At 39.1% G+C, this 23,620-nt stretch overlaps 1 protein-coding gene and 1 long non-coding RNA gene across 2 annotated transcripts; one reads left to right on the forward strand and one right to left on the reverse strand.

Moving 5' to 3' along the window:
- The first annotated feature begins 316 nt into the window (after positions 1-316).
- On the forward strand, positions 317-18,950 carry LOC128773886 (ATP-dependent RNA helicase DDX3X-like). The gene is made up of 18 exons (XM_053891927.1): positions 317-583; positions 1,123-1,169; positions 3,925-3,985; positions 6,433-6,480; positions 9,090-9,219; positions 10,075-10,230; positions 10,309-10,408; positions 11,176-11,311; positions 13,056-13,141; positions 13,396-13,494; positions 13,582-13,742; positions 14,028-14,172; positions 14,277-14,421; positions 14,767-14,948; positions 15,022-15,139; positions 15,483-15,636; positions 16,152-16,285; positions 16,483-18,950. The coding sequence occupies exons 1-18, from the start codon at positions 565-567 to the stop codon at positions 16,560-16,562; spliced, it is 2,001 nt and encodes a 666-aa protein (XP_053747902.1). The 5' UTR covers positions 317-564; the 3' UTR covers positions 16,563-18,950.
- On the reverse strand, positions 13,294-16,156 carry LOC128773887 (uncharacterized). Its single transcript, XR_008418369.1, has 2 exons — positions 16,007-16,156; positions 13,294-14,550 (listed from the first exon to the last, which is right to left on the reverse strand). It is a non-coding gene; the product is annotated as an uncharacterized LOC128773887 (long non-coding RNA).
- Positions 18,951-23,620: the final 4,670 nt, after the last annotated feature.

Below are 23,620 nucleotides of genomic sequence, written 5' to 3' on the forward strand. Positions count from 1 at the left end.
TTTATCAGGTTGATTCCGTGAAGCGAGAAACAGTCCCGAAGGCTTTTGGACCTTAGGAGAGTACACAATTTCCAGAGCCCCATTTCATTGGGTAAACAGTACGGCACAAATGGCTATAATTTCTCTGGGGAAAGGAGGAAAAGCTCAACGGGATGTGAGTGACGGGGCGGGAGGAAGAGGGTTGGGAAGCAAGGTCTCCCCAAAAGTGCTTTCCAACAGCGTCACTGAGGGTGTAATTGTTTCATTGTTTCCTCACTACGTGACGCAGAAGCTGCATGACCCAGAAGCGTAAACTCGCTGCTAGGAAACTGGAGGGACCTTGAGTTCCTGGCCAAGCCCCCGCAGCCTAAGCTCACGCCGGGAGGAATCCGGCTGCCCGCACGTGCTGCGGTTTCCCCTCCGCTGACCGCGACCGGTCCACCTTTTGCAGATCCCGTCTGGCCACCTTCTCTCCTTCCGTTCCTCCAGCCAGAAGATTCTACTCAACCCATCGTTGACCATTCTACAAAATGGTGCCCTCGATCATCTCGGCTTCAGGCTTCTTTTAAACTAATTCCGGCTTTGATGAATCTCCCAAAAGCTGGTGGGGAACACAGATTTTACGATCCCAGTAACTGAAAGGGAAGGGAAAGGGAAAGCGCTAGAGAAAAACGGAGGGAAACTAGGAGGGTGAGGAGGCGGGAGGGTGACGTAAGGGATATACACTGGAGCTATGTTTAAGATCTCCCAACTTTTGAAAAGCGGGAGAGGGCGAGTTCTCGCTACCTTCCAAAAATTCCAAGACTTTGGGGGAAGGTGGAGGAAAAAAGCTTTCGCGAACTATGAAAGCGTTTTAGCTATCAGTCCGACTAGAAGATACCGCGATGTTATGACTAAACGAACGCGATTTAGCGAAGCAGAACTAACGGTACTGATAATAGGTTGCTGGGGGCGGGGCGGGGCGGGGACGGGGGGACAGAGGAGGAAGTCGTACGACTTACGTGCTGACGTACAGTCGTGGCTATATTACGGCTGTGGTCAAACCTTGTGCTTCAAAGGGCTTTTAGTTCTCTTGTGAGACTGTTCCTGTCCCGCGACTGTAGACTTGCAGTTGGGAAACTCCGAGTTCTCCTTTCCTTTCAGGCATGAGTCATGTGGTGGTGGAAAATGCGCTCGGGCTGGACCAGCAGGTAAGTCGAAATAAGCCTTCCCGTGCTGTCTCCGTGGACTTCTTTCCTAGTTTAACGTTACTTGTGGCGCAGTAGTAACTAGCCGCCTTTCGTTTCCCTTCTGTCCCCGTGGTTTTTGGTGGGGGAACTGTGAACGGAGAGGGAAAGCAACTGTCTTAAACCATTGGCCATAGCGAAGAAGATGAGGGTGTAACATTAATGTCGATAGTAGCTGTTACTTGGCCCGCGTTCGACTTAAGGGATTGTAACTCGGCGGGCGCACAATGGCGGCTATTGTGTGTTCGCGCTGTCGCAGAGACGCGCATGTGCGAGTACACAGTCAGTAGTAACCGGACAGAGGTCCGCAAATGGGGACGTTTTTTGGTCATACGGCTTTGGTTTTCACTGGTTGACCTTTTCTGGCCCAGAGATGCCGTTGGTATGTAAGGGAAGAGTTGGTTGTAGCCAGGGAATGGGGACGGAGCAGGGGGAAGGCATGGACCTTCTTTCAGGGTAATGGCGGCGGTCTCCTTTGTTCATGCTGCGTGGCTGTACAGCGTGCACCCTACTAAGAGAAGGTGCAGGCCTGCAAGACCTGAACGGGCAACTGGCTTTATAAAACTCTTTACGAAATGGCTGTCTTGTTACTTTGCGGGCCCATATTGGCAGCGTATCTGAGCCGAGTACTAAGGATGGCGGGGTGGTGTTTCCGGACTGGAAAGTTTTGTGACGCAGAAAAGCCGGAAAGGGAGAGTGGGGAAGGAAGGGAGGAATGGCCGCCACGTGTTTCCCTTGACCGGTGTCCGGAAATAATGGAAGTTAGACGCCGGGTAGCCCTTTCGCAGGTTAGTGGTCTGGAACTGCCATATTTCTTTCAGTTAATACAGAAAGTCACTGATGGCCATTTAGCCATTGGTAGTGGATTTTTTGTTTTTGTTTTATATGTCCATAGGTTAGGAATAGGACGTTGGAGTGCAGACTGGAAAAAAAACTCGAAAAGTGGTTTGGTAGGGCAGAGGAGCTTATTGTTACTAACTTCGATACGCGTGAGGAGAAAGACATTGAGCTAGGGCAAAACCAGGCCCTGTCTTTGAGAGTTTAGGAATGCGGAAAAGGATACGTGATCTGTGAGAGGTAATAGGTTCGTTTTCCATGGCAGGAATATCCGTTTCATTATAGCGGTATTCATCCAGAGAAAATCACCAGTGAGTCGTGGGGACTCATGTGAACAGCTTGCCTCGTCTTTTGTCTTGCACGTTTTACGTTGTTGAATTAGGGCATAAACCGTTCACCAAAAAAAATACTTGGGGAAGTCCTGCTAAATTCTGAAACAAACCCCACTGACAATAATGGATTCCAAATTTTCGTGTTGTTTCTCAATATATTGGAGAGATTTGATGGTTTGTTCCTAACGTTACACTTGTGTAAAGGACTGCAATTTGCTGTGAGCCTGGATAATGTTAAAAAGTGCGTTGAAATTGAAAATCCGATAGCAAAAACAAAATTGTATTTGTAACCTTTTCTTTGTGGCTGGATTCCCTTTAAACTTTTGATAAAACCGTTCTCTCGGTTAGCATTTAGTAGTAATAAGCAAATTAGGCCTGGTAAAGTGATAGTATCTTAATTGATGGTGTGTGTAATTGGTGACATCTTGGATTTTCAGTATAGTGTTTAAATATTGCACAGTGTATTTTGCAAATATGCAACACTGGCCTTCGCTTCGTTTTTTGTGTGTTTTTTAAGTTTTATTTTGACATGTAATTCCTATTTGAAAGTAGTTCTGAGTTTATTGTTTCATGAAACATGATAAAGCAAAATAACTTTTTTTCTATGGTATTGAAACCCATTGGTGAGGGGACAAGTAGTAATTTGAAATTAAAGACAATTTTCTTCAAAAAGCCTTGGATATTAGTTGTACCACTTAATAGATTTGTAACCAACAACCTCCCTGAATTTGTCCCCTCTCTGAAATGGTAGAAATAAATACTGCCTTCAGTGTAGCCAGCGTTAAATGATGGAGTCAAAGTGACACGGTATTATTCATCACCTATTAAGTGGTGGTGCTGCTGCTGCTTAGGAATTATCCAAAATTAAACCCGTTTGCACCGTTTCAGGAATAAATTAAGGAATCTTAAAACTTGTCTTAGCATTTTTTCAGGTTTAATTTTTAGGTGGTTGGTTTTGTGTTATTTTGTTTAAGGAATATTTAGATTTAAAATAATATAAAATGGGAAACCAGTGACTTTGAGAAATTGGTGTAACAATTTAGTTTGGTGATTGAAGAGCATTTTGCTAGGAAAATTGTTACAGGGAAAACTTGTTTGGGATTCATGTGTTTGAACCATCTGGGAAGTTTTTGTTTTTGGTTTGTTTTTTTGTTTTTTGAGGGGGGGGGGGAGGGGGGGGGCAGAGAAAGAGGGAGACACAGAATCTGAAGAAGGCTCCAGGCTCTGAGCTGTCAGCACAGAGGCCAGTACGGGGCTAGAACCCACAAACTGCAAGATCATGAGCTGAACTGAAGTCCAGTGCCCAACCAAGCCACCCAGCTGCCCCATGTTTGTACCATCAACAGATTATACTGCTGGCATCTGGGTCTTGCCTTTTGTTTTCCGCACTTTTTACACGCTTAAAAGCAGACAGGGAAGCTAGCTAGTAAATACTACAGAATAGGACTGGAGTTTAGAACTCATTTGTCTTTTGCAGTGCTGTCTGTGTTTCATTTCCTCCCCCTTATTGTAGTGTGTCAGCATGTAACGTGTTAATATATCTCTTCTAGTTTGCTGGTCTAGACCTGAACAATTCTGATAATCAGAATGGAGGAGGAAGGACAGCGAGCAGTAAGTTTAAAAAAAAAACAACTTTTTTTACTTGAATCTGTTAAGAACTTAATATCTTACTGTGTTTATTAATCTTAAATTGAAATTTTCCCTTTTTCACTGTATAAATATTTAAGTGTTTTGGCATATCTGTATAATAAAAGAGATTGGTTCGTTCTTTTTGAGTTAAAGGCAATGTCATAGACCCATTTTTAGGAAACAAATTGGGATCAGTATGGATTCTGGCATGAAAGAGGTGAGGATACTCATCCCTCTTGTGAAACTGACCTGAACTATGTTAAACTAATAAAGGGAACCTGTACGTTTACATATTACAGCTATTGCTACCAATGATGCATAATGAAACAGACTTAAGGGTAGCACTAGGCTCTACTGATTTCTGGGTTGTAGTTAGAATTGTAAATGTCTGCCATATTAAATTGAAAAGAGTTCTTTTAAAATGGTATTTTGTGGGGCTTTTGTTTTATTTTTAAATTTTTGGGGTTTTTTTGAGACTTTAGATAGAGTTTACTATCTTAGATAGAAGTTGATAGTTTATTTGGCAGCAGATGTATATGTATGGTTAATACATATTTAGTTGTCTTTGCTACTGTATACATATTATTAAGATGTCATTATACTGATAATTTGGGACACTTAATTAAATCCAAAGGCTACAGAATTGGTTAAAATTTGGATCATAACCCTGGGTGGCTTAGACTTTATAGGTTAAATGCTTTTTTTTTTTTTTCCTAATTTTTTAAATTATTTATTTATTTTTGAGAGAAACAGAGACACAATGTGAGTGGATTGGGGCAGAGAGAGAGGGAGACACAGAATCTGAAGCAGGTTTCAAGGTTCTGAGCTGTCAGCACAGAGCCCGACGTGGGGCTCGAACTCCCAAGATAATGACCTGAGCCGAAGTCGGACACTCAACCGACTGAGCCACCCAGGCGCCCCATTTTATTTCTTAATCACAATCTAGGCTGTTGACTTAATTTAGGAAGCTCAAGGTTAAAAGTATCCGTTCCTTCTTGGAATTCTTTAGCTTTCAACTGTTTATATAGTATGGTTTTCCTTTTACAGAAAAGAAACAGCCCTTTTTGGATAATTTACTGCATATTCTTTTTTTCCTTGTCATTTTTGTTACAGTAACTGTTACCCTTGTTAAGAGCTGTAATTAATAAAACTTTCTGAAATAGGGGCTTGTGTGTATGAGAGGTCTGTGCTCAATGTTGGGCTTGAACACAAGACCCTGAGATCAGGAGTCATGGCTCCACTGACTGAGCCAGCAGGCACCACCAATTTGTATTGAGAAATTTTCTTAATGTGTTCCCAAATTTGCCTAATTTATGCTGCTGTCCCTTGCCTTTTCCTTTTTGGTTTAGGATAAAGACTGTTATGTAAGGTATTACCCATTTTTATTTAGATTTCCCCATTGTTGTGTGTTTTTTTTGTTTTTGTTTTTGTTTACATTTATTTATTTTTAAGAGACTCAGAGAGACAGAGCACAAGTCTGGGAGGGGCAGAGAAAGGAGATACAGAATCTGAAGCAGGCTCCAGGCTCTGAGCTGTCAGCACAGAGCCTGACACGGGGCTCGAACTCACAAACTGTGAAATCATGACCTGAGCCAAAGTTACACTCTTAACCAACTGAGCCACCCAGGTGCCCCTCCCCCCCGTTGTAAGATAACTCAGAGAATAGAACTTTTGTTTTGCTTCAAGTTTTTATAAGAGAAAGGGAGAGAGAGCATGCAGTTAGGGGCAGAGAGGAGAGAGAAAATTCCAAGGACGCTGTCCAACCCAGGAAGCATGATACCACCACCTGAACCAAAACCAAAAGTGAAAGATGCTTTACTCACTGAGCCACCCAGGAACCCCAGGAGAATAGAACTTTTAAAAGTTTGTTTTCGGGGCACTTGGGTGGCTTGGTCAGTTAAGCGTCCGACTTTGGCTCGGGTCATGATCTCACAGTCCATGAGTTCAAGCTCTGCATCAGGCTCTGCTGACAGCTCAGAGCCTGGAGCCTGCTTCAGATTCTGTCTCCTCTCTCTGCCCCTCCCTTATGCGCGCGCGCTCTCTCTCTCTCTCTCTCTCTCTCTCTCTCTCTCAAAAATAAATAAACATTTAAACATAATTAATTCTGGTACCAGTATTTATTTTCTTCTTTCCCCCCTACTACCCCTCCCCCTCCCCACCCCCTCCCCCAAGTGTATTTATTTTTGAAAGCGCACACAAGCACCCATAAGAATACGGAAGGGGTAGAGAGACAGGAAGGAGATTCAGGCAGGCTCCAAACCATCAGCACAGAGCCCGCTTGCTGGATGGCTCAGACATAATGAACTGTGAAATTATGACCTGAGCCAAAATCAAGAGTTAAGTGCTTAACTGACCATGACCTGTGTTTTAATAGATATTTTTGCAAAAAGTTGTGTCTTTGAGGATATGATTTTAGTTTTCTCTTGCAGAAGGACGCTATATACCTCCTCACTTAAGGAACAGAGAAGCCTCCAAAGGTGGGTGATTGTGCAACTTTATATCCATCTTTTCTGTGTTTACATTAGATAAGTTAGTCAAAGCCTAGGGAAACATGAGGTGTAACTTTAAGGAGTATATTATACACATTTTTGCCCTTAAGCTTCTGTTTTCAGACAGTTAGCTTTGTAAACATTCAGCTGCTGTTTAGTAATGGATGTTTCATTTCTTCTGACCTACTTTGAGCCAAAAGTTTCAGTACTTTTTATTGCTCTGTTTTTAACGTTGAAAACAATTTCAGTTTGAAAGGAGAATGTGCCCTTTTTGTAAAACTAACTGCAGGACAATAAAGTCCTCCATGAAATGTTACCACACTGAAAATGAGCTATTGAACAGTATAACAATTGAAGAATTGCAATTATGGCACAGTCAGTAGGATGGAGTGTTGTCTGATTTGTTGTTTTTTTGTGTTTTGTTTTTGTTTTTTGCCTCAACTGCTTCATTTGAAAGGCTTTGTCTGAAATGTTTTGAAAACACCTGATAACTCTTAGCACTGAGTTTTTTCACATAGAGGGATAGTGTTAGGATGATAATATTGAGTGTTATATGTTCACTATCATGAATGATCTGAAATTATCAAGAGAGAAAAGGTCAGGAAAAGTCGAAAGGAAAGATGGTGGGTAAATGGGGCAGGTATTTGGGGAGGGGGAAAATAAACTGGCTTAAGGATTTGGTGGGTGCTTTTATACATCGTCTGTAGTTTATAAAATTGTATATATAATACCACAGGGTCACTTACAGCTAATAATAGGATTTTTCTTTCCAAATTGCAGAAATTATTTCATAATGTGTATTCATTTCTCAATGTATGTGTCTAGAATTGCGTCCAGTGTATATTAAATGCTTCAAAGAGAGTGACAACATGGCAAGAAATGGAAGAGACCTTAAAACATCTTTTTCTTGCTAATAAAGGCCATGGTCAACTGGCTTAGGAGTTAACTATAAAGCAGAGTGAAAGTAATGTCATTACTTAGGGAGCTTCAAAACATGAAAGAAAATGTCTGAATCTAGCTGAGTTCTCAACTCCAGTGGGCTTACTCTTGTCACCATTTGATGAGTCTGTAACTTGCCTTAGAGGTATGTCCATGTAGAAATTAGGCAAGGATGATAGTTTCTTTTTTCCCTGGTATACTTAGCTCTTCCTGAACTGAAAACTCTTACTGTTGGACTTAGGTTTTCCCAATAGTATAAGTAAATTTCTATTGTTAGCACTGAAACAAAGCTTTGGCAATACCTCGGTGTGAAAGTCCATGCTATTTCGGTAAATTGAATTCTTTGTTTTTAAGTTTATTTATTTTGAGAGAGACTAAGGTAGTGCAAGTGGGGAACGGGCAGAGAGAGAGAGAGAGAGAGAGAGAGACAGACATAATCTCAAGGAGGCTCCACGCTGTCAGCATGGAGCCCAACATGGGGCTCAAACTCATGAAACCATGAGATAATGACCTGAGCCGAAACCAAGAAGCCCACCTTAACTGGCTGAGTCACTTAGGCGCCCCTCTATTTACTGAATCTGTCTTAAATGGTGTTACACTAAGCCAGATTGCCTTTTTTTTTTTTAATGTTTTTTATTTATTTTTGAGACAGAGACAGAGCATGAACAGGGGAAGGGCAGAGAGAGAGGGAGACACAGAATCTGAAGCAGGCTCCAGGCTCTGAGCTGTCAGCACAGAGCCTGATGTGGGGCTTGAACTCACAGACTGTGAGATCACGACCTGACCCGAAGTTGGACACTCAGCCCACCGAGCCTCCCAGGCACCCCAAACCAGATTGCTTTTTTATGTATTGAAGATACTCACTGACTTGCTATATTTATATCTGTTGGCTACCAACCAAGTTGTCCTCATGCATCTGACATATTTATTGTTACTGGTAATTATATAGTGTATTTCTTAATTTAAGCTTTTCTCTGACTACCTGAGATAACCTTTTATTAGGTTAGACATTTCAGAATGTGTATCATATACATTATATGGTATATACCTTAAGTTTTATCAACGCAGAGCTTTGTGAGATTCATTTTTAGAGATGCAGCGTAACTAAAAAGCTTACTGACTTAGTTTCCTTGGGTACTGCCTTTGAGGTTAAAAATTGTGGGGAGGCACTTGGGATCCCTCTGAAAGCAGTTACACTTTTAAAAAGGTATTTTGCCACAGCCTTATATTCCAATAATTTTATTGGAATAGGCTGCTGTTTCATTCTTTTTGGTGTATAGGAAAGACACTGAAAGAATGGAATATAAATTGTTACTCTGATAGTGGCTATATAATTGTATACTTGTATTTCATGTAAATTATGTTAGATGTGATATACATTAAGTTTACTGTCCTTACTGAGAACATGAAGTGGCTTTGCTTTACACGATAATTTCTGGTGGAAAAGAGAATTAAAGATAGTAAAAATTCTATTTGCTGATGAAACCAGTTATTTTAAATCTTATATTTTGATAAAAGTATTTCTATTGATGTTTGATTCCAGAAGGATAAAATAAAAGAGAAGCTGTGTATGTGAAGAGCTTATTTTTTCAAATAATCTTACTCATGTAAGAGTGTTGTCAGCTTTTTTTTTTTTTCCTTAACTTTTTTTTTTGAAGGATTCTGTGATAAAGAGAGTCCAGGGTGGAGTTGTAGTAAAGATAAGGATGCCTACAGCAGTTTTGGATCCCGAGATTCAAGAGGAAAGCCCGGTTACTTCAGTGATCGGGGAAATGGACCAAGGGGAAGGTAAATTATTGAAAGTAACAATTTTAGGAATCAACTCTTAGTTTGGTATATTCTCATTCTTTGCCCTTTTATTGACCTTTAATCACAGTGTTTTCCCTAACCACAAACCATCTTTTTGTTAATTTTAATCAAAATGTTGGTTTATTGTCAGCTATGCAAGGTTTTTTCCCTAAATTTAATCTGTTAAATTACATGCAATAAGCTTGATTCCCACCTTCCACCCCCATAGTATAAGGGAAGAGGAGGGAAGAGTCAGATTATATGCAATAAGAATATGCTATTTGACATGATCTGTGTTTTTACTAAATTATTTTGTAGTATCCCTGCAGTTTAAACACAGTTTACGACCTCACAAGTATGATGAATTGATCATAAGAGCTTCGTGTGTGTGTGGTCAGTCCCGTATTGTTTTTCAGTACTAAGAGTAAAACTCTAAAAGCGTGTCACGTTAGTGGATTTTATTTTATATCCACATATAACTAGGATGACTGATGTTATCTTTCCTGTCCGTGAATGTATTTAGATTATCACGTTTAAAGTGAACGTGTTAAGTGTATTCTGGATGTAAGTTCTGTAAAACTTAATGCTTAGCATATGAGACGTTGATTGAAGCTGTATATAATTTTACATAAGGTAAAAGTGGATGTGGGTTTTTTTAAATTGAAGATATGTAACTTATACGTAACAATTAATTAGGGGGCCTTATTTCATACATGACATTGCCAGTGTTGAATTTTTGACATCTTTGAAAGGTACTTGTGACCAAACAATTCAATTAATACATGGTACATATCTAGAGAGGTATTATGGTATTGGTTAAGTAACATATTTGGATCATTTGCTTGTGCTGTTCAGGTTTGATGATCGTGGACGGAGTGACTATGATGGTATTGGCAGTCGTGATAGGACTGGCTTTGGCAAATTTGAACGCGGTGGACACAGTCGTTGGTGTGACAGATCAGATGAAGATGATTGGTCAAAACCACTTCCACCAAGTGAACGACTAGAGCAGTAAGTTTTTGAAGCATATGGTGACTGATAAGAAACTTACAATCTAGTATAACCTATGTAATGATCATTTGATTACAGGGAACTCTTTTCTGGAGGAAATACTGGAATTAACTTTGAGAAATATGATGATATTCCAGTAGAGGCAACTGGCAATAACTGTCCTCCACATATTGAAAGTGTAAGTTGTTTTTTTGGCATTTTAACAGTTCTTTGTTACCATTTAAAAATGTCATTAGTTTGGGGTGCCTGGGTGGCTCAGTCAGTTAAGCCTTGACTTCGGCTCAAGTCATGATTTCACGGTTTTTGAGTTCAAGCCCCACGTTGGGCTCTGTGCTGACAGCTCAGAGCCTGGGGCCTGCCTCAGATCGTGTTTTCCTCTTCTCTGCCCTCCTCGACTGTGCTCTGTCTCTCTCAAAAATAAACATTTAAAATTTTTTTAACTTTTCATTAGGGTATAAAAAAGGAGAGGCTGAGATTTTTTTATTTATTTACTTGAGAGAGAGAGAGAGACTGGGGGAGAGAGGTAAAGGGAGATAATCTTAAGTGGCCTGACATGGATGGAGCTCAATCCCACAAACCATGAGATCATGGCCTGACCCAAAATCAAGAGTTGGATGCTTAGCCACTCAGGCACCCTGAAGAGACTCGGATTTTACGTCATCATAATGAACTATGCTGAAATACAAAATGTGTGAAAATAATATTAACCCTAAAGTAGTTTATTTTCCTTTTCTTTAAATAGTTTATTTTCTTAAGAACTAGTATGTGTGTGCAACCAAAAGTATATAGTCTTAAAAACCACCATAGCACTTTTAACTTAAGATTATAGCAAATATGTAAACACAACCAAAAGCAGCAATAAATAAAACTTGTTTTTTGTTGTCTTATTAGTACAAACAATTTGCAACAGATAATGGCGTGTTTGACTTGCTTCTTCTTTGGCAGTTCAGCGATGTTGAGATGGGAGAAATCATCATGGGAAACATTGAGCTTACTCGTTATACTCGTCCAACTCCAGTGCAGAAACATGCCATTCCAATCATCAAAGAAAAAAGAGACTTGATGGCTTGTGCCCAGACAGGTAAACTGACTCCATGAAGCTAGTATCTCAATTAGCCTTGCTCTAAAACTAGTACTTAGTACAGGGAGGGTCTGAGTTCAGCCTGATTTGGAGTTAGATAAAGATTAGTTGGGGAGGTCTTATCAAGAGCCTGGGACCCATAAAAACATAGGTGGGGAAAAGGGAATTGTGCCTCTCATTCTCCAGTATTTTGGGAATTGGACGGGGGCAGTTTAGTTCTGTATGAGAATTTTACAGTAATAAAAGAGATGGCAGAACTTTTTCTGTGTGTGTTAAACTTCTATATAGAAAAAGGAAACTTCAGTCACTGCCATTTGTAATATATTTCCTTCTTTAAGGATTACTTTTTTTTTTTTAATTTTTTTTAACGTTTATTTATTTTTGAGACAGAGAGAGACACAGCATGAACGGGGGAGGGGCAGAGAGAGAGGGAGACACAGAATCAGAAGCAGGCTCCAGGCTCTGAGCCATCAGCCCAGAGCCTGATGCGGGGCTCGAACTCGCGGACCGCGAGATCGTGACCTGAGCTGAAGTCGGACGCTTAACCGACTGAGCCACCCAGGCGCTCCTACTTTTTTTTTTAATGTTTATTTTTGAGAGAAAGAGTAGGGGAGGGGCAGGAAAAGAGGGAGAATGGAAGATCCAGAGTGGCTCCCTACTGTCATTGTCAAGCTGGACGCATGGTACAAACTCCAAAACAATGAGGTCGTGACCTGAGCTACAGTAGGACGCTTAACCAATTGAGCCACCTAGGGATTACCTCTTCTTTACTTAAATGTGACTGTTAGGCTAAATCTGGCATGTGTTTTTATTTTATTTTTGAAATTTTTTTGTTAATTTTTTTTTTTTTTTTTAAGAGACCATGCAAGCAGGGGAGAGGGACAGAGGAAGAGAGGAGCATCCCAAGCATGCTCCACACTTAGCGTGCAGTCCAACACAGGGCTCAGTCCCACAACCCTGGGATCACAACCTGAACTGAAATCAATGATGCCCCTCCAGTGTCTATTTTTAGGAATAAAATTTTATTGCAGGGTGGGGGTGTGCCTGGTGGCTCAGTCATTTGAGCCTCAGGTCATGATCTTGTGGTTCTTGGGTTCTAGCCTCTTATTGCACTCTGTGCTGATAGCTCAGAGCCTGGCACCTGCTTTGGATTCTGTGTCTCCCTCTCTCTCTGTTACTGCCCTACTCATTTTCTGTCTCTCAAAGATGAATAAATGTTCAAGAATTTTTTCATTAAAAAAAAAAGTTTTATTAATGGGTGCCAGCTTGACAGCCAGTGGAGTTTGTGGAACTTTTAACTCTTGATCACAGGATTGTGAGTTCAAGCCCTATGTTGAGCATAGAGATTACTTTGGGAATAGAAATTACTTAAAGAAAACTTAAAAATTAAAAAAACACAAAGTTTTATTGGCACAATTAAAACCAAGGCTTTATTCTGCAAAAGTAGAGACCAGTGCACAAAGGACTTCACTGTTAAAGTCTTAAAAAGTTTGTGGACTCCTGTTGTACATACCAATAGTATATGGAAGTGGAAGTTGATGCCATGGGAGAGGCAAGGTGATTGTTTTCATATACCTTAAAATGTAAAGAATTGAGTATTGGTATAGTTTAAAATGGATTACAGAATTCATTTGGCATTCTTTGCTTGATTTTATAAATCTATTTTCTCAAAATATTGGGAATAAAATAAAATTTTATTTCTTTCACTGAAAATGTATTTGAAATACAAGGGTTTTTTTGACAGGGTCTGGAAAAACTGCAGCATTTCTGTTGCCCATCTTAAGTCAAATTTATAGAGACGGTCCAGGCGAGGCTTTGAAGGCTGTGAAGGTAAAGATTTCCTTATTGAAATAAGTTGTCCTAGAAAAAGTTTCATAAATATTCGTTAAGACTTTCCTAAGCAACGCTAAATACGTTTCATTTTAATTTCTTTTGATTTTCAATATATATTTCTCATGAAGACCTATTTTTGGTTGTAATCCTTAAACTGTTATAGAGGTCATTTTACTGTGATGAGTTTTTTTTTTTAAAGAACAAGAGTCAGGGTCTTTGAGTTTAATTTATAAATTGTACTCCATTCTTAGGAAAATGGAAGATACGGACGCCGTAAACAATATCCAATCTCCTTGGTTTTAGCCCCAACAAGAGAATTGGCTGTACAGATCTATGAGGAAGCCAGAAAAGTAAGTATGCATTGCACTGATGATTATTAATTTTCATTCATTGTAATAATTTTTTTTTTTTACAAACATCTAATTATTTGTTTATAGTTTTCATACCGGTCAAGAGTTCGTCCTTGTGTTGTTTATGGTGGTGCTGATATTGGTCAGCAGATTCGAGATTTAGAACGTGGATGTCATTTGTTAGTTGCCACTCCAGGACGGCTGGTGGATATGATGGAAAGAGGAAAGATTGGATTAGACTTCTGCAAGTATGTATTATGTATGAAATGTGACTTCTTTTACACTGATGGTCATTTTGTAGTGTTTCAGAAATACTGTTTTAACATTAAAACGTAATTTTAGTGATTAAACTTTTAACATAGTTTTTGAAAATCAGTTTTACCTGTACGATTCATTGGGACAGAGTTAAATATTACAGGATGTATGGGTTTCACAAGTGTTAAATTGTGAGGCCAATATTAGAATGAATATTACATTACTACGTTCAGTGGTCAGTTCTCATCAAATTCTAAAATGAGTACTTTTCATAATAGATACTTAGTATTGGATGAAGCAGATAGGATGCTGGATATGGGATTTGAACCTCAGATACGTCGTATAGTTGAACAAGATACCATGCCACCAAAGGGTATTCGCCACACTATGATGTTTAGTGCTACTTTCCCTAAGGAAATACAGGTATTGTCTGGTAAAAATTTTTAGAGCATTTGCAAGTAAGTATTTTCAAGATAATTTTACATTTTTAAGTAGAGTGTAAGAAGTTTTTTTTCCCCCTTTTGCAGATGCTTGCTCGTGATTTTTTGGATGAATATATCTTTCTGGCTGTAGGGAGAGTTGGCTCTACCTCTGAGAACATCACACAGAAAGTAGTTTGGGTGGAAGAAGTAGACAAACGGTCATTTCTTCTTGACCTCTTAAATGCAACAGGTAAAGTTAAAAATAAGGGCAGGGACATGGTTCAGTGGGTTAAGCATCCAACTGTTGATCTTACCTCAGGACTTGGTCTCAGAGTAGTAAGTTCAAGCCCTACATTGGGCTCCACACTGGGCATGAAACCTAGTTTTAAAAAAACAGCCTTATAATGGTATTTGCATCTCTTTAGCTCCTAGCCTTTTTTCTGTTCACTTTTCTAAGCAGTTTATACTTATTATTTCTGTGTGTTTATTTACTGTGTGCAAAGACAACTAAGTCACTTAATACTTGGATCAGTTGATCCAAGTATTGGATCCTGAGTTGCTGTTGGTAAACCAGACCTTCTATATAATTTTTCAGGAAAGGATTCACTGACTTTAGTGTTTGTGGAGACCAAAAAGGGTGCTGATTCTCTGGAGGATTTCTTATACCATGAAGGATATGCTTGTACCAGTATCCATGGTGACCGATCACAGAGAGACAGAGAGGAGGCCCTTCACCAGTTCCGCTCAGGAAAAAGCCCTATTCTAGTGGCTACAGCTGTGTGTATATATTTTTTATTTAAACATGTTTGAGTGTTGCTTTTTTTTTTTTTTAACAAAAGTTATTTTTCAGGTGGCAGCGAGAGGACTAGACATTTCAAATGTGAAACACGTAATCAATTTTGATTTGCCAAGTGACATTGAGGAATATGTGCATCGGATTGGCCGTACAGGACGTGTAGGAAACCTTGGTAAAGTGTTTGTTATGAAATCTTAAATACTAGAACTTACTTTTAAGGTGAAGCTGACATCTAATGTCAGCTAAAAATTACTGTTAAAATCTCCAGTGGTGGAATGCTTGGCTGCCTCAGTTGGTAGAGTATGTGATTCTTGATCTCAGGTCATGAGTTTGAGCCCCACAGTGGGCATGAAGCTTACTTGAAAACAATTTTAAAAAATTTAAATCTCTAATTTGGTTACATTGCAAATTGTAATGTCATTTTTTTGTTCTATTTATGGTTTAACATACAAAAGAAAGAAGACTGGATTACTTTATGGAAAACTCACCTTTCTGTACTTTTTGGACTCTTATAGGCCTTGCTACCTCATTCTTTAATGAAAGAAATATAAATATCACGAAGGATTTGTTGGATCTTCTTGTTGAAGCTAAACAAGAAGTGCCATCTTGGTTAGAAAACATGGCTTACGAACACCACTACAAGGGCAGCAGTCGTGGACGCTCGAAGAGGTACAGATTGCTTTGCGCAGGAAGTTGTATCCCAGGTTAACTAAAACACTGCCACTACTTACATAGTTTTGGCAAGGGATATTAGAAATGATGACAGGCACCTGGGTGGCTCAGTCAGTTAAGCATCCAACTTTTGATTTCAGTCAGGTCATGATCTCATGGTTGTTGATATCAAGCCCTGTATTGGACTCTTGTGATGACAGTGCAAAAGCCTGCTTGAGATTCTGTGTCTCTCTGCCCTTCTGTTCATGCTCTTCTGCCGTCTCTCTCAAATAAATATTGAAAAAATATATATCTAAAAGCTATTTTAAAAATACAGAGAAAAAAAAAGGAAACTAATGGTGATAAAGAGTTAAATGTCAGTTCTTACCTGCTGATGGCTTTGGAAATGCTGTTACAAGAATTGACCACAGTGGTAATCAAGTTGAAAATCTGGTACTGAAAAATTAGTAATGGTCATTTTAATTGAATTGCATACTCTTAAACCACCCACAATGTTTTCCTTTTCATACTAGATTCAGCGGAGGATTTGGTGCCAGAGACTATCGACAAAGTAGTGGATCCAGCAGTTCTAGCTTTGGTAGTAGTCGTGCAAACAGCAGCCGAAGTGGTGGAGGTAGTCACAGCAGCAGCAGAGGATATGGTGGAGGTAATGTTAGTTTTTCCTCTTTACTTTAGGCATGTGCTTTTTTCCCCCCCACCCTTAAAGCATAATTTGTCAGAAATTTTATTTCCAAAGAACACAAAATCAGTGCAATAATGTTTTTTAAATTAGGCTTCAAAGAGATAGAAGGAAGAAACTTAAAATGGCTGACCTAACTTTTCTTTTCACACATTTCTTAATAGGTGGCTATGGAAGCTTCTACAACAGTGATGGATATGGAGGAAATTATAACTCCCAGGGGGTTGACTGGTGGGGCAACTGATCTGCTTTGCAATAATAAAGTCACCCTTTCAAACAAGCTAATATGGAAACCACATGTAACTTAGCCAGACTGTATCTTATAGCTTCAAGACCTTGCAGTACATTACCAGCTGTGATTCTCCTGAAAATTCAAGGGAGCTTCGAAGTCACAAGAAGAAAAGGAACAATTAGCAGCCTTATTCAGAAGTTGGTTTGAAGATTTAATTGCTGTAGTTGGGAAAAACTCCCCTCCTGCTTATTCTCACCCCAAATTGCATTTATAATTTTGTGGCTGAGGATCATTTGTTTGTTAATGTACTGTGACTTTAACTTTAGACAGCTTATTATTTTGATGTCCTGTTGGCTTAGTAATGCTCAAGATACCAGTTGTTTTGAAAAAGTAAGTTTATTGAACTTGGGCTAAAATCAAACCTTGGCACACAGGTGTGATCCAACTTAACAGGAATCATTAATTCATCTGCAGATATTAATGAGGGAAAAACAGGCAATAGCCTGCATTAGGAATTTTTGGTTCTTGCAGACTGGGGAGAAAAACATCTTAAGGCAGATTTAGTTTCTAATGTGGCAAACTGTACTAAGTTTAAAGTTCCGACTTGCTCACTCTATCCTGGATAGGCACTTAGAATCTTGTAGTTTTAAAATAAGCCATTCCAGTCAGGATGTGACTTGTATGAATACGTTTATATATTTTTCAAAGCGTTATTCAAAGTTAATAGAAATAAATACAGCAATTTCTCTTTTAATATTTAGGTTATTAATTTTAAGCTAAACAAATGTGGGCATAGTACTACAGGAAAAGTTAACAGGTTTGATTAAAAAAAGCGTTGGAGGGAAATTTCTTCTAATTAGATTATTTTAATGCCTGCCATAAATATAATTGAAATGGTAGAATGGCTGACCATAGAAGTCCAGTCTTGTTATGGACCTGGTTGGATTTTGGTTTTTAATGCATGCTAGTGTTGATGTTTTTTGGTCAAGAGGATGTATGAGCAGGACGGATTATCCAGCATATTTTAATGCAGATTCGCATTGCTCTCTTTAAGCTGCTTGGAAATGTTAAAAATGGCTTACAGTTGTAGACTTTGTAGATCAGAAGAACAACAAACTGAAATCTTTGAGATCACACAGGTTGGATAGGTACTAAACTGCATAAGATGTTATTCCTATATAGTGCAGTTTTAGTCTATTTTAGTTGCACAGGTTTCCATTGTATTTATAGTCTCTTTATGATAAATTTGGCCAAAGATTATTGTCCACCACTAAAAATGCTTCTGCCACATGGACTTCTGTGCTAATTTTATGGCCAGAACAGTGATCTTTAAAAACTAAACTTTGTGATGGCACAAGCAGGCAAAAATTTTCTTAAAAGTGCAATAGATTTTCAAGTATATTGTGCCTTGTTCTAAAAACCATTAAGTAGGTGCACTTGACAGTATTGAGGTCATTTGTTACGGTGCTATTTCAATTAGTATAGGTTTAGACTCTTGTACATTTTGCCCATAACTTTATACAAAGTACTTATTTTATTGCACATTCAGAGAATTTTATATATATGTCTCGTGTGCGTGTCCTTAAACTTCCAATCTTACTTTGTTTCTTGGAGATTGCTGAACACAGCTTGTTTAGTACTAGATTCTAACATTTTTTTGGGGACCAAGGAATGATAGTTGAGAAGAAAACTTTGCACACATCAGATTTTAGATACTTTTTGCTGCTAGTTTGTGTAATATTTATTGAACATTTTGACAAATATTTATTTTTGTAAGCCTAAAAGTGAATTCTTTGAAAGTTTTAAGAAACTTGACCAAAAGACAGTACAAAAACACTGGCACTTGAATGTTGAATGTCACCGTATGTGAAATAATATATTTCGGGGTAGTGTGAGCTTTTAATGTTAAGTTCTATTAAACAATTGAGTCAAATTAAGCAGACCCGGCATTGCTGATGTAGCTAGCTATAACTTTCTGACAAAATTGAAGACAAAATTGGCAACTTGAAATTAAAACATGCCAAGGTTTTGATATACTTGTCTTAAAATATTGAAGAAACACTTCCAAACACTGATAATGAAGTGTCCATGTTTCTCAAAGGTTCTGTGAGTTTTGTTTCGTTATGTGTTTGGTTTGGTTTTCCTAGTGACTGTCTGGCCTATTTGCAAACCTCATACATGTGGTTATCTTTGTGTGTTGCCATAATTAGTGACTTTTACATTCAGTTTTTTTTCATCCAGCAACATTTTCAGTAAATAAGAATGGATTTAAACTTGCTGAATGTAGACATTGAACCTCAAGTCACTGTAAGTTAGTAATTGCTTATTGTATTAGTTTTAGATGCTAGCACTGCATGTGGTGTTTATTCTGATTTTACTAAAATAAAAAGTTGAACACCATCTTTTGCTGTCATTTGTGGTTTAATTGTGAGATGTTGAAATGGTACTGTTAGCCTGGAGGATTGGAAATCATTTGTTGGTTAACCATCAAAGCTGTTCATGAAATGCCTCCTCTTCATGAAGCCAGTGTTGTGCTTTTTAGGTATTGGAATAAACGATAAAGGTGGTGTGAGATTGGAATATGTAGAAGCAGGATTTTTTATTACAAGTCACAAGTGTAAAAGGCTTATATAGAGCATTTATTACATTGATTTATGTAAGAATGAAGAATAAATTTGGGACCACCTGGCTGGCTCAGTTTATAGAGCCTGCAACTCTCAAGGTTGTGAGTTCAAGCTCCACAAATTAATTTTAAAAAAGGAAATTTATTTTAAATTTGTAGAAATTTAAAATGTAGAAATTAATTTTAAAAGAAAAAAATTGAAACAGATGAATGATAGCAGAGATGGCTTGGGTTCCCAGACTCCCAGGTTTGTTCTGTTGTGTCTCAATTACCACCACATACTGATGCAGGCAGCCAATATCATTTAATGTAAGAACTAAGCCAGCTTAACATGTTAACATTACAATAAATATTTTGAAATTTTTTTTAAAAGTGATTCCGCCTTTTGTCCCTTTGGAACTTCTCTCTCATTACTGGAGGGTAATAAGCACTATCCTTGGATAGGAGATTGAGTTCTTAAAATTTATATAAATGAAGGCAGAGCTTTTAATTGTTTTAACTCCGCACTTGTGAGATAAAATATGTCTAGTGTAGAGAGAGCAGGGGAGGGACAGAGAGATGGAGACAGGTTATGAAGCTGGCGCTAAGCTGATAGCCCAATGTGGGGCTCAAATTTACAAACCCGGAGATTATGACCTGAGTTTACCTGTCAAGGCACCCAGGTGTCTCATGTAGTTGTAAGCTCTCATGGATTTATAGAATCCGTTGTGTACTGAAGAGTTGGTTGGTTTCTAGCTTGTGGTTGTTGGCAGAGAGAGAAGACTATTCAAGAGGGACTATGGTTTTTCTGAAACCAATATTGCAGTATGTTAAGTAGCTTGTAAATTTTAAAAAGAGGGTGGGGAACTGTGCTTTGGGATCTTGTGAATCAGGGAGAGCTTGGATTCAACTCCAGATGCAGCATTCATAGTAGGAATTTCTAGTCGAGGCAGTTGGAAAATTCCTAAGAGAGTTAACAACTATGATAACAGTGATTCTGGATAACAGGACTCAAGCTGAAAGCAGACCAGGGTCATTATACAACACTGGGTTGGTAGCATTGAAAAAACACGTTGTCATTGAAAACATTTTGAGGATGAGATTCTGGCTAGCCTGACTTTGGGTGCTGGGTAAAATTAGCCCAGAGACAAACCTGGAAAACCAAAAGTTGCCCAGTTAAAATCTCCAGGAGCCTGATTAGAACAATTACCAGTAATTATGATAGACCCATTTCTTTTGGGTGCATTCTAAAGTGCAGTTGCTAGGGTTACATGTACTGCATGTCTTAGATACCACCAGCCTTCTATCATTTTGGACTTCTCCCATAGTTTGAAGGAGCTGGTTATTCCACATCTTTAGCTTTATACTTCGCTTATTTTTTATTTTAGATTCTAAGTAGGTGTGTGTTGATAACTACTTTTATATGTTCAAATGTTTATTTTTGGGAGAGAGCATGAGCGCTAGAGGGGCAGAGGAAGGGAGACAGAGCATCTGAAGTGGGCTCAGGGCTTCAGGGCTGTCTAAAGATCCCAACGCAGGACTTGAATTCATTAACTATAAGATCATGACCTGAACAAATGCGGGACACTTTACTGACTGAGACTCTATTTCATTTTAAATTTTATTTATTTTTAAAGTTTATTTTCAGAGAGTGAATGGGGAAGAGGGCAGAGAATCCCAACCACGCCCTACACTGTGAGCACAAAGCCCAACATGGGGCAACAACTGAACTATGACATCATGACTTAAGCTGACAGCTCAGAACACTGAACTGACTTGAGCCACCTAGGCACTCATTTATTTCAGTATTCACTACACCCAACAGGACTTCTCAAGACCCCAAGATAAAGAGTTACATGCTCTATGAACAGAGCCAGTCAAGCATCCCAATATTTCAATTTATTATATCCTGATGATTAGTTATTTACACTTGAACCATTTTGTTTAGGTTCATGCAGTCAGAAAGAATTTGGTGTTACCAGTTAGTAACTTACGTAACAGCCAAAGGGGATTGGTAGCTGAGATTCGTTTTTCTAGAAAAAAGTAGTATATGAAGTTGGGTTAACACAATGTTATGCATGAGTTGTTGAAATTTGGGTACTTCAGTAAACATGTTGATGCTTGAAAGTTTTCTGTATTAAAAGTTTAAAAATAAGGGGCCCCTGGGTGGCTTAGTTAAGCATACAACTTTGGATCTCAGGTCATGGTCTTAATGACCGATGAGTTCTAGCCATGTGTACAGCTCTGCACTGACAGCACAGAGCTTGCTTGGGATTCTCTCTTTCTCTCCCTCTCTTTATGTCCCTTATCAGTTTGTGCTCACTCAGAAAAGTAAATATTTTAAGTTTAAAAAGACTATAGAACATATTCTGTGTGAGAATACGGCAGTGAAACTAATAGTAACTAAAAGCTATTTTACCTAACAGTTTAAAAATTCTCCCAATCTTGAATGTCACTCGCTTACTATGCCTGCTTACTATGTATTGTATCTGTCTCCTTCACTACTCAGAGCCAGCTCAGAAGTTAGGGTTTTCTTGCCTTTTTAATATGACAGTTCATTTTTCCAAGTTCAGGGATATCATTTATTCTAAGCTTCAGAAACTTGGATTTAGAATCTGGGACCCATGGCCAAAAGTACATATTCCTCTGAATGTGTTCCTGTACTAGGGGAATGAGAAGAGAAATTACCTTGAAGAAAAGTAGTTTGAAGAGGAGAAGAGTGAAGAGGTGTTCTCTGGTATGCTGATTAATGAATGTTCATTTTTCAGGCATAGGTCCAACAGAGATGTGATAATACATTGATGTACATTTATGATACATTTTTTTCTGTTAACACTGAAAAATGTTGCTACCAATATACCAAAATAGTTTGGTAGTCCACTGTCTTCTTTTTGTTTTGCCAAGAGTGCTTGATTGCGGTAATCTTAATGAACAGGTCTAGATTTTTAAAGTTTATTTCTTTTGAGAGAGAAGGGAGAAGCGGGAAAAGAGAGAGAAAATCCTAAGCAGACTTTTTGCTATAAGTGCAGAGCGCATTGTAGGGTTCAATCCCATGAACCATGAGATCATGATCTAAGCCAAAATCAAGACAGACACTTAACCAACTAAGCCACCTAGGGACTGCAACAATTTTCAGCATTCCTGAGAGTCCATGTCATTTTATATTCACACCAGTGCAGCTACGCCATTATATTCCATGTCCATGAAGAATACTGACATGAGGGGTGGCTGGGTGGCTCAGTCAGTTAAATGTCCAACTTCATCTAAGTTATGATCTCACAGTTCATGGGTTCGAGCCCTACATCAGGCTCTGTGCTGACAGCTCAGAGCCTGAAGCCTGCTTCGGATTCTGTGTCTCCCTCTCTCTCAGACCCTCCCCTGCTCTCAAAAATAAAATTAAAAATATATATACCAGCTTGAAATGGTTACTATTTTAGCAGAAGAACAGAAGCACGACCAAGAAAACTGCCTTTTGTCTTGTACTTACTGTATTGTCCTTCTGGAACATGTTCCTTTTCCCTGTGACCAGTCAGGGGACAAACAAGATAAGGGGGGGCGCCTGGGTGGCTCAGTCAGTTGAGCGTCTGACTTCGGCTCAGGTCATGGTCTCGCAGTCCGTGGGTTCAAGCCCTGCGTCTGAGCTGTGCTGACAGCTCAGAGCCTGGAGCCTGCTTTGGATTCTGTGTCTCCCTCTCTCTTTGCCCCTCCCCTACTCATGCTCTGCCTCTCTCTCTCTCTGTCAAGAATAAACAAAAAAGATAAGGAACACAAGTCTTATGGAGCCATCTCCCCGTTATCATCTTCCAAAGTACTCTGGAGTACCAGTGTTTTGTTTTTTTTTTTAACGTTTATTTTTGAGACAGAGACAGAGCATGAACGGGGGAGGGTCAGAGAGAGGGAGACACAGAATCTGAAACAGGCTCCAGGCTCTGAGCTGTCAGCACAGAGCCCGACCCGGGGCTCGAACTCACGGACCGCGAGATCATGACCTGAGCCGAAGTCGGACACGTAACCGACTGAGCCACCCAGGCGCCCCAGTACCAGTGTTTTCAATGTCAGGTGCTGCGGTGTGAAATGTAGGCTAAAAACTGCTCTCAAGATACTTGCCAGTGCAGTACGTAAACTATGGGATTCATGTTTGTTTCTTCTGACATGGGCAGCTTCTAATCCAGGCTCCAAAGAAGGCTAAAGCTGTGGGCATACAAATGTGAGGGTCTCCCTGACCTTTGATGTTGTTTAACTAACTGTTCACTAGGGAAAATTCATGGAATATCTTGGGGGTTTTTTTGTTTTTTGTTTTTTTCTTGACTCATACCTCAGTCTGCCCTAAGACTGACCCAGTACATTATCTCAGGATACCATTGTTAATTGTTAACAAAAGTTAAGTGTGTCCATTGATTTTTTTTTTTGTTAACGTTTATTTATTTTTGAGAGAGAGAAAGAGCACATGTGAAGGGCAGAGAGAGAG

This window comes from Panthera pardus, unplaced genomic scaffold (genome assembly GCF_024362965.1).
Source record: "Panthera pardus isolate Hobbes unplaced genomic scaffold, ASM2436296v1 HiC_scaffold_27, whole genome shotgun sequence".
In the NCBI taxonomy this organism is placed as follows: domain Eukaryota; kingdom Metazoa; phylum Chordata; class Mammalia; order Carnivora; family Felidae; genus Panthera; species Panthera pardus.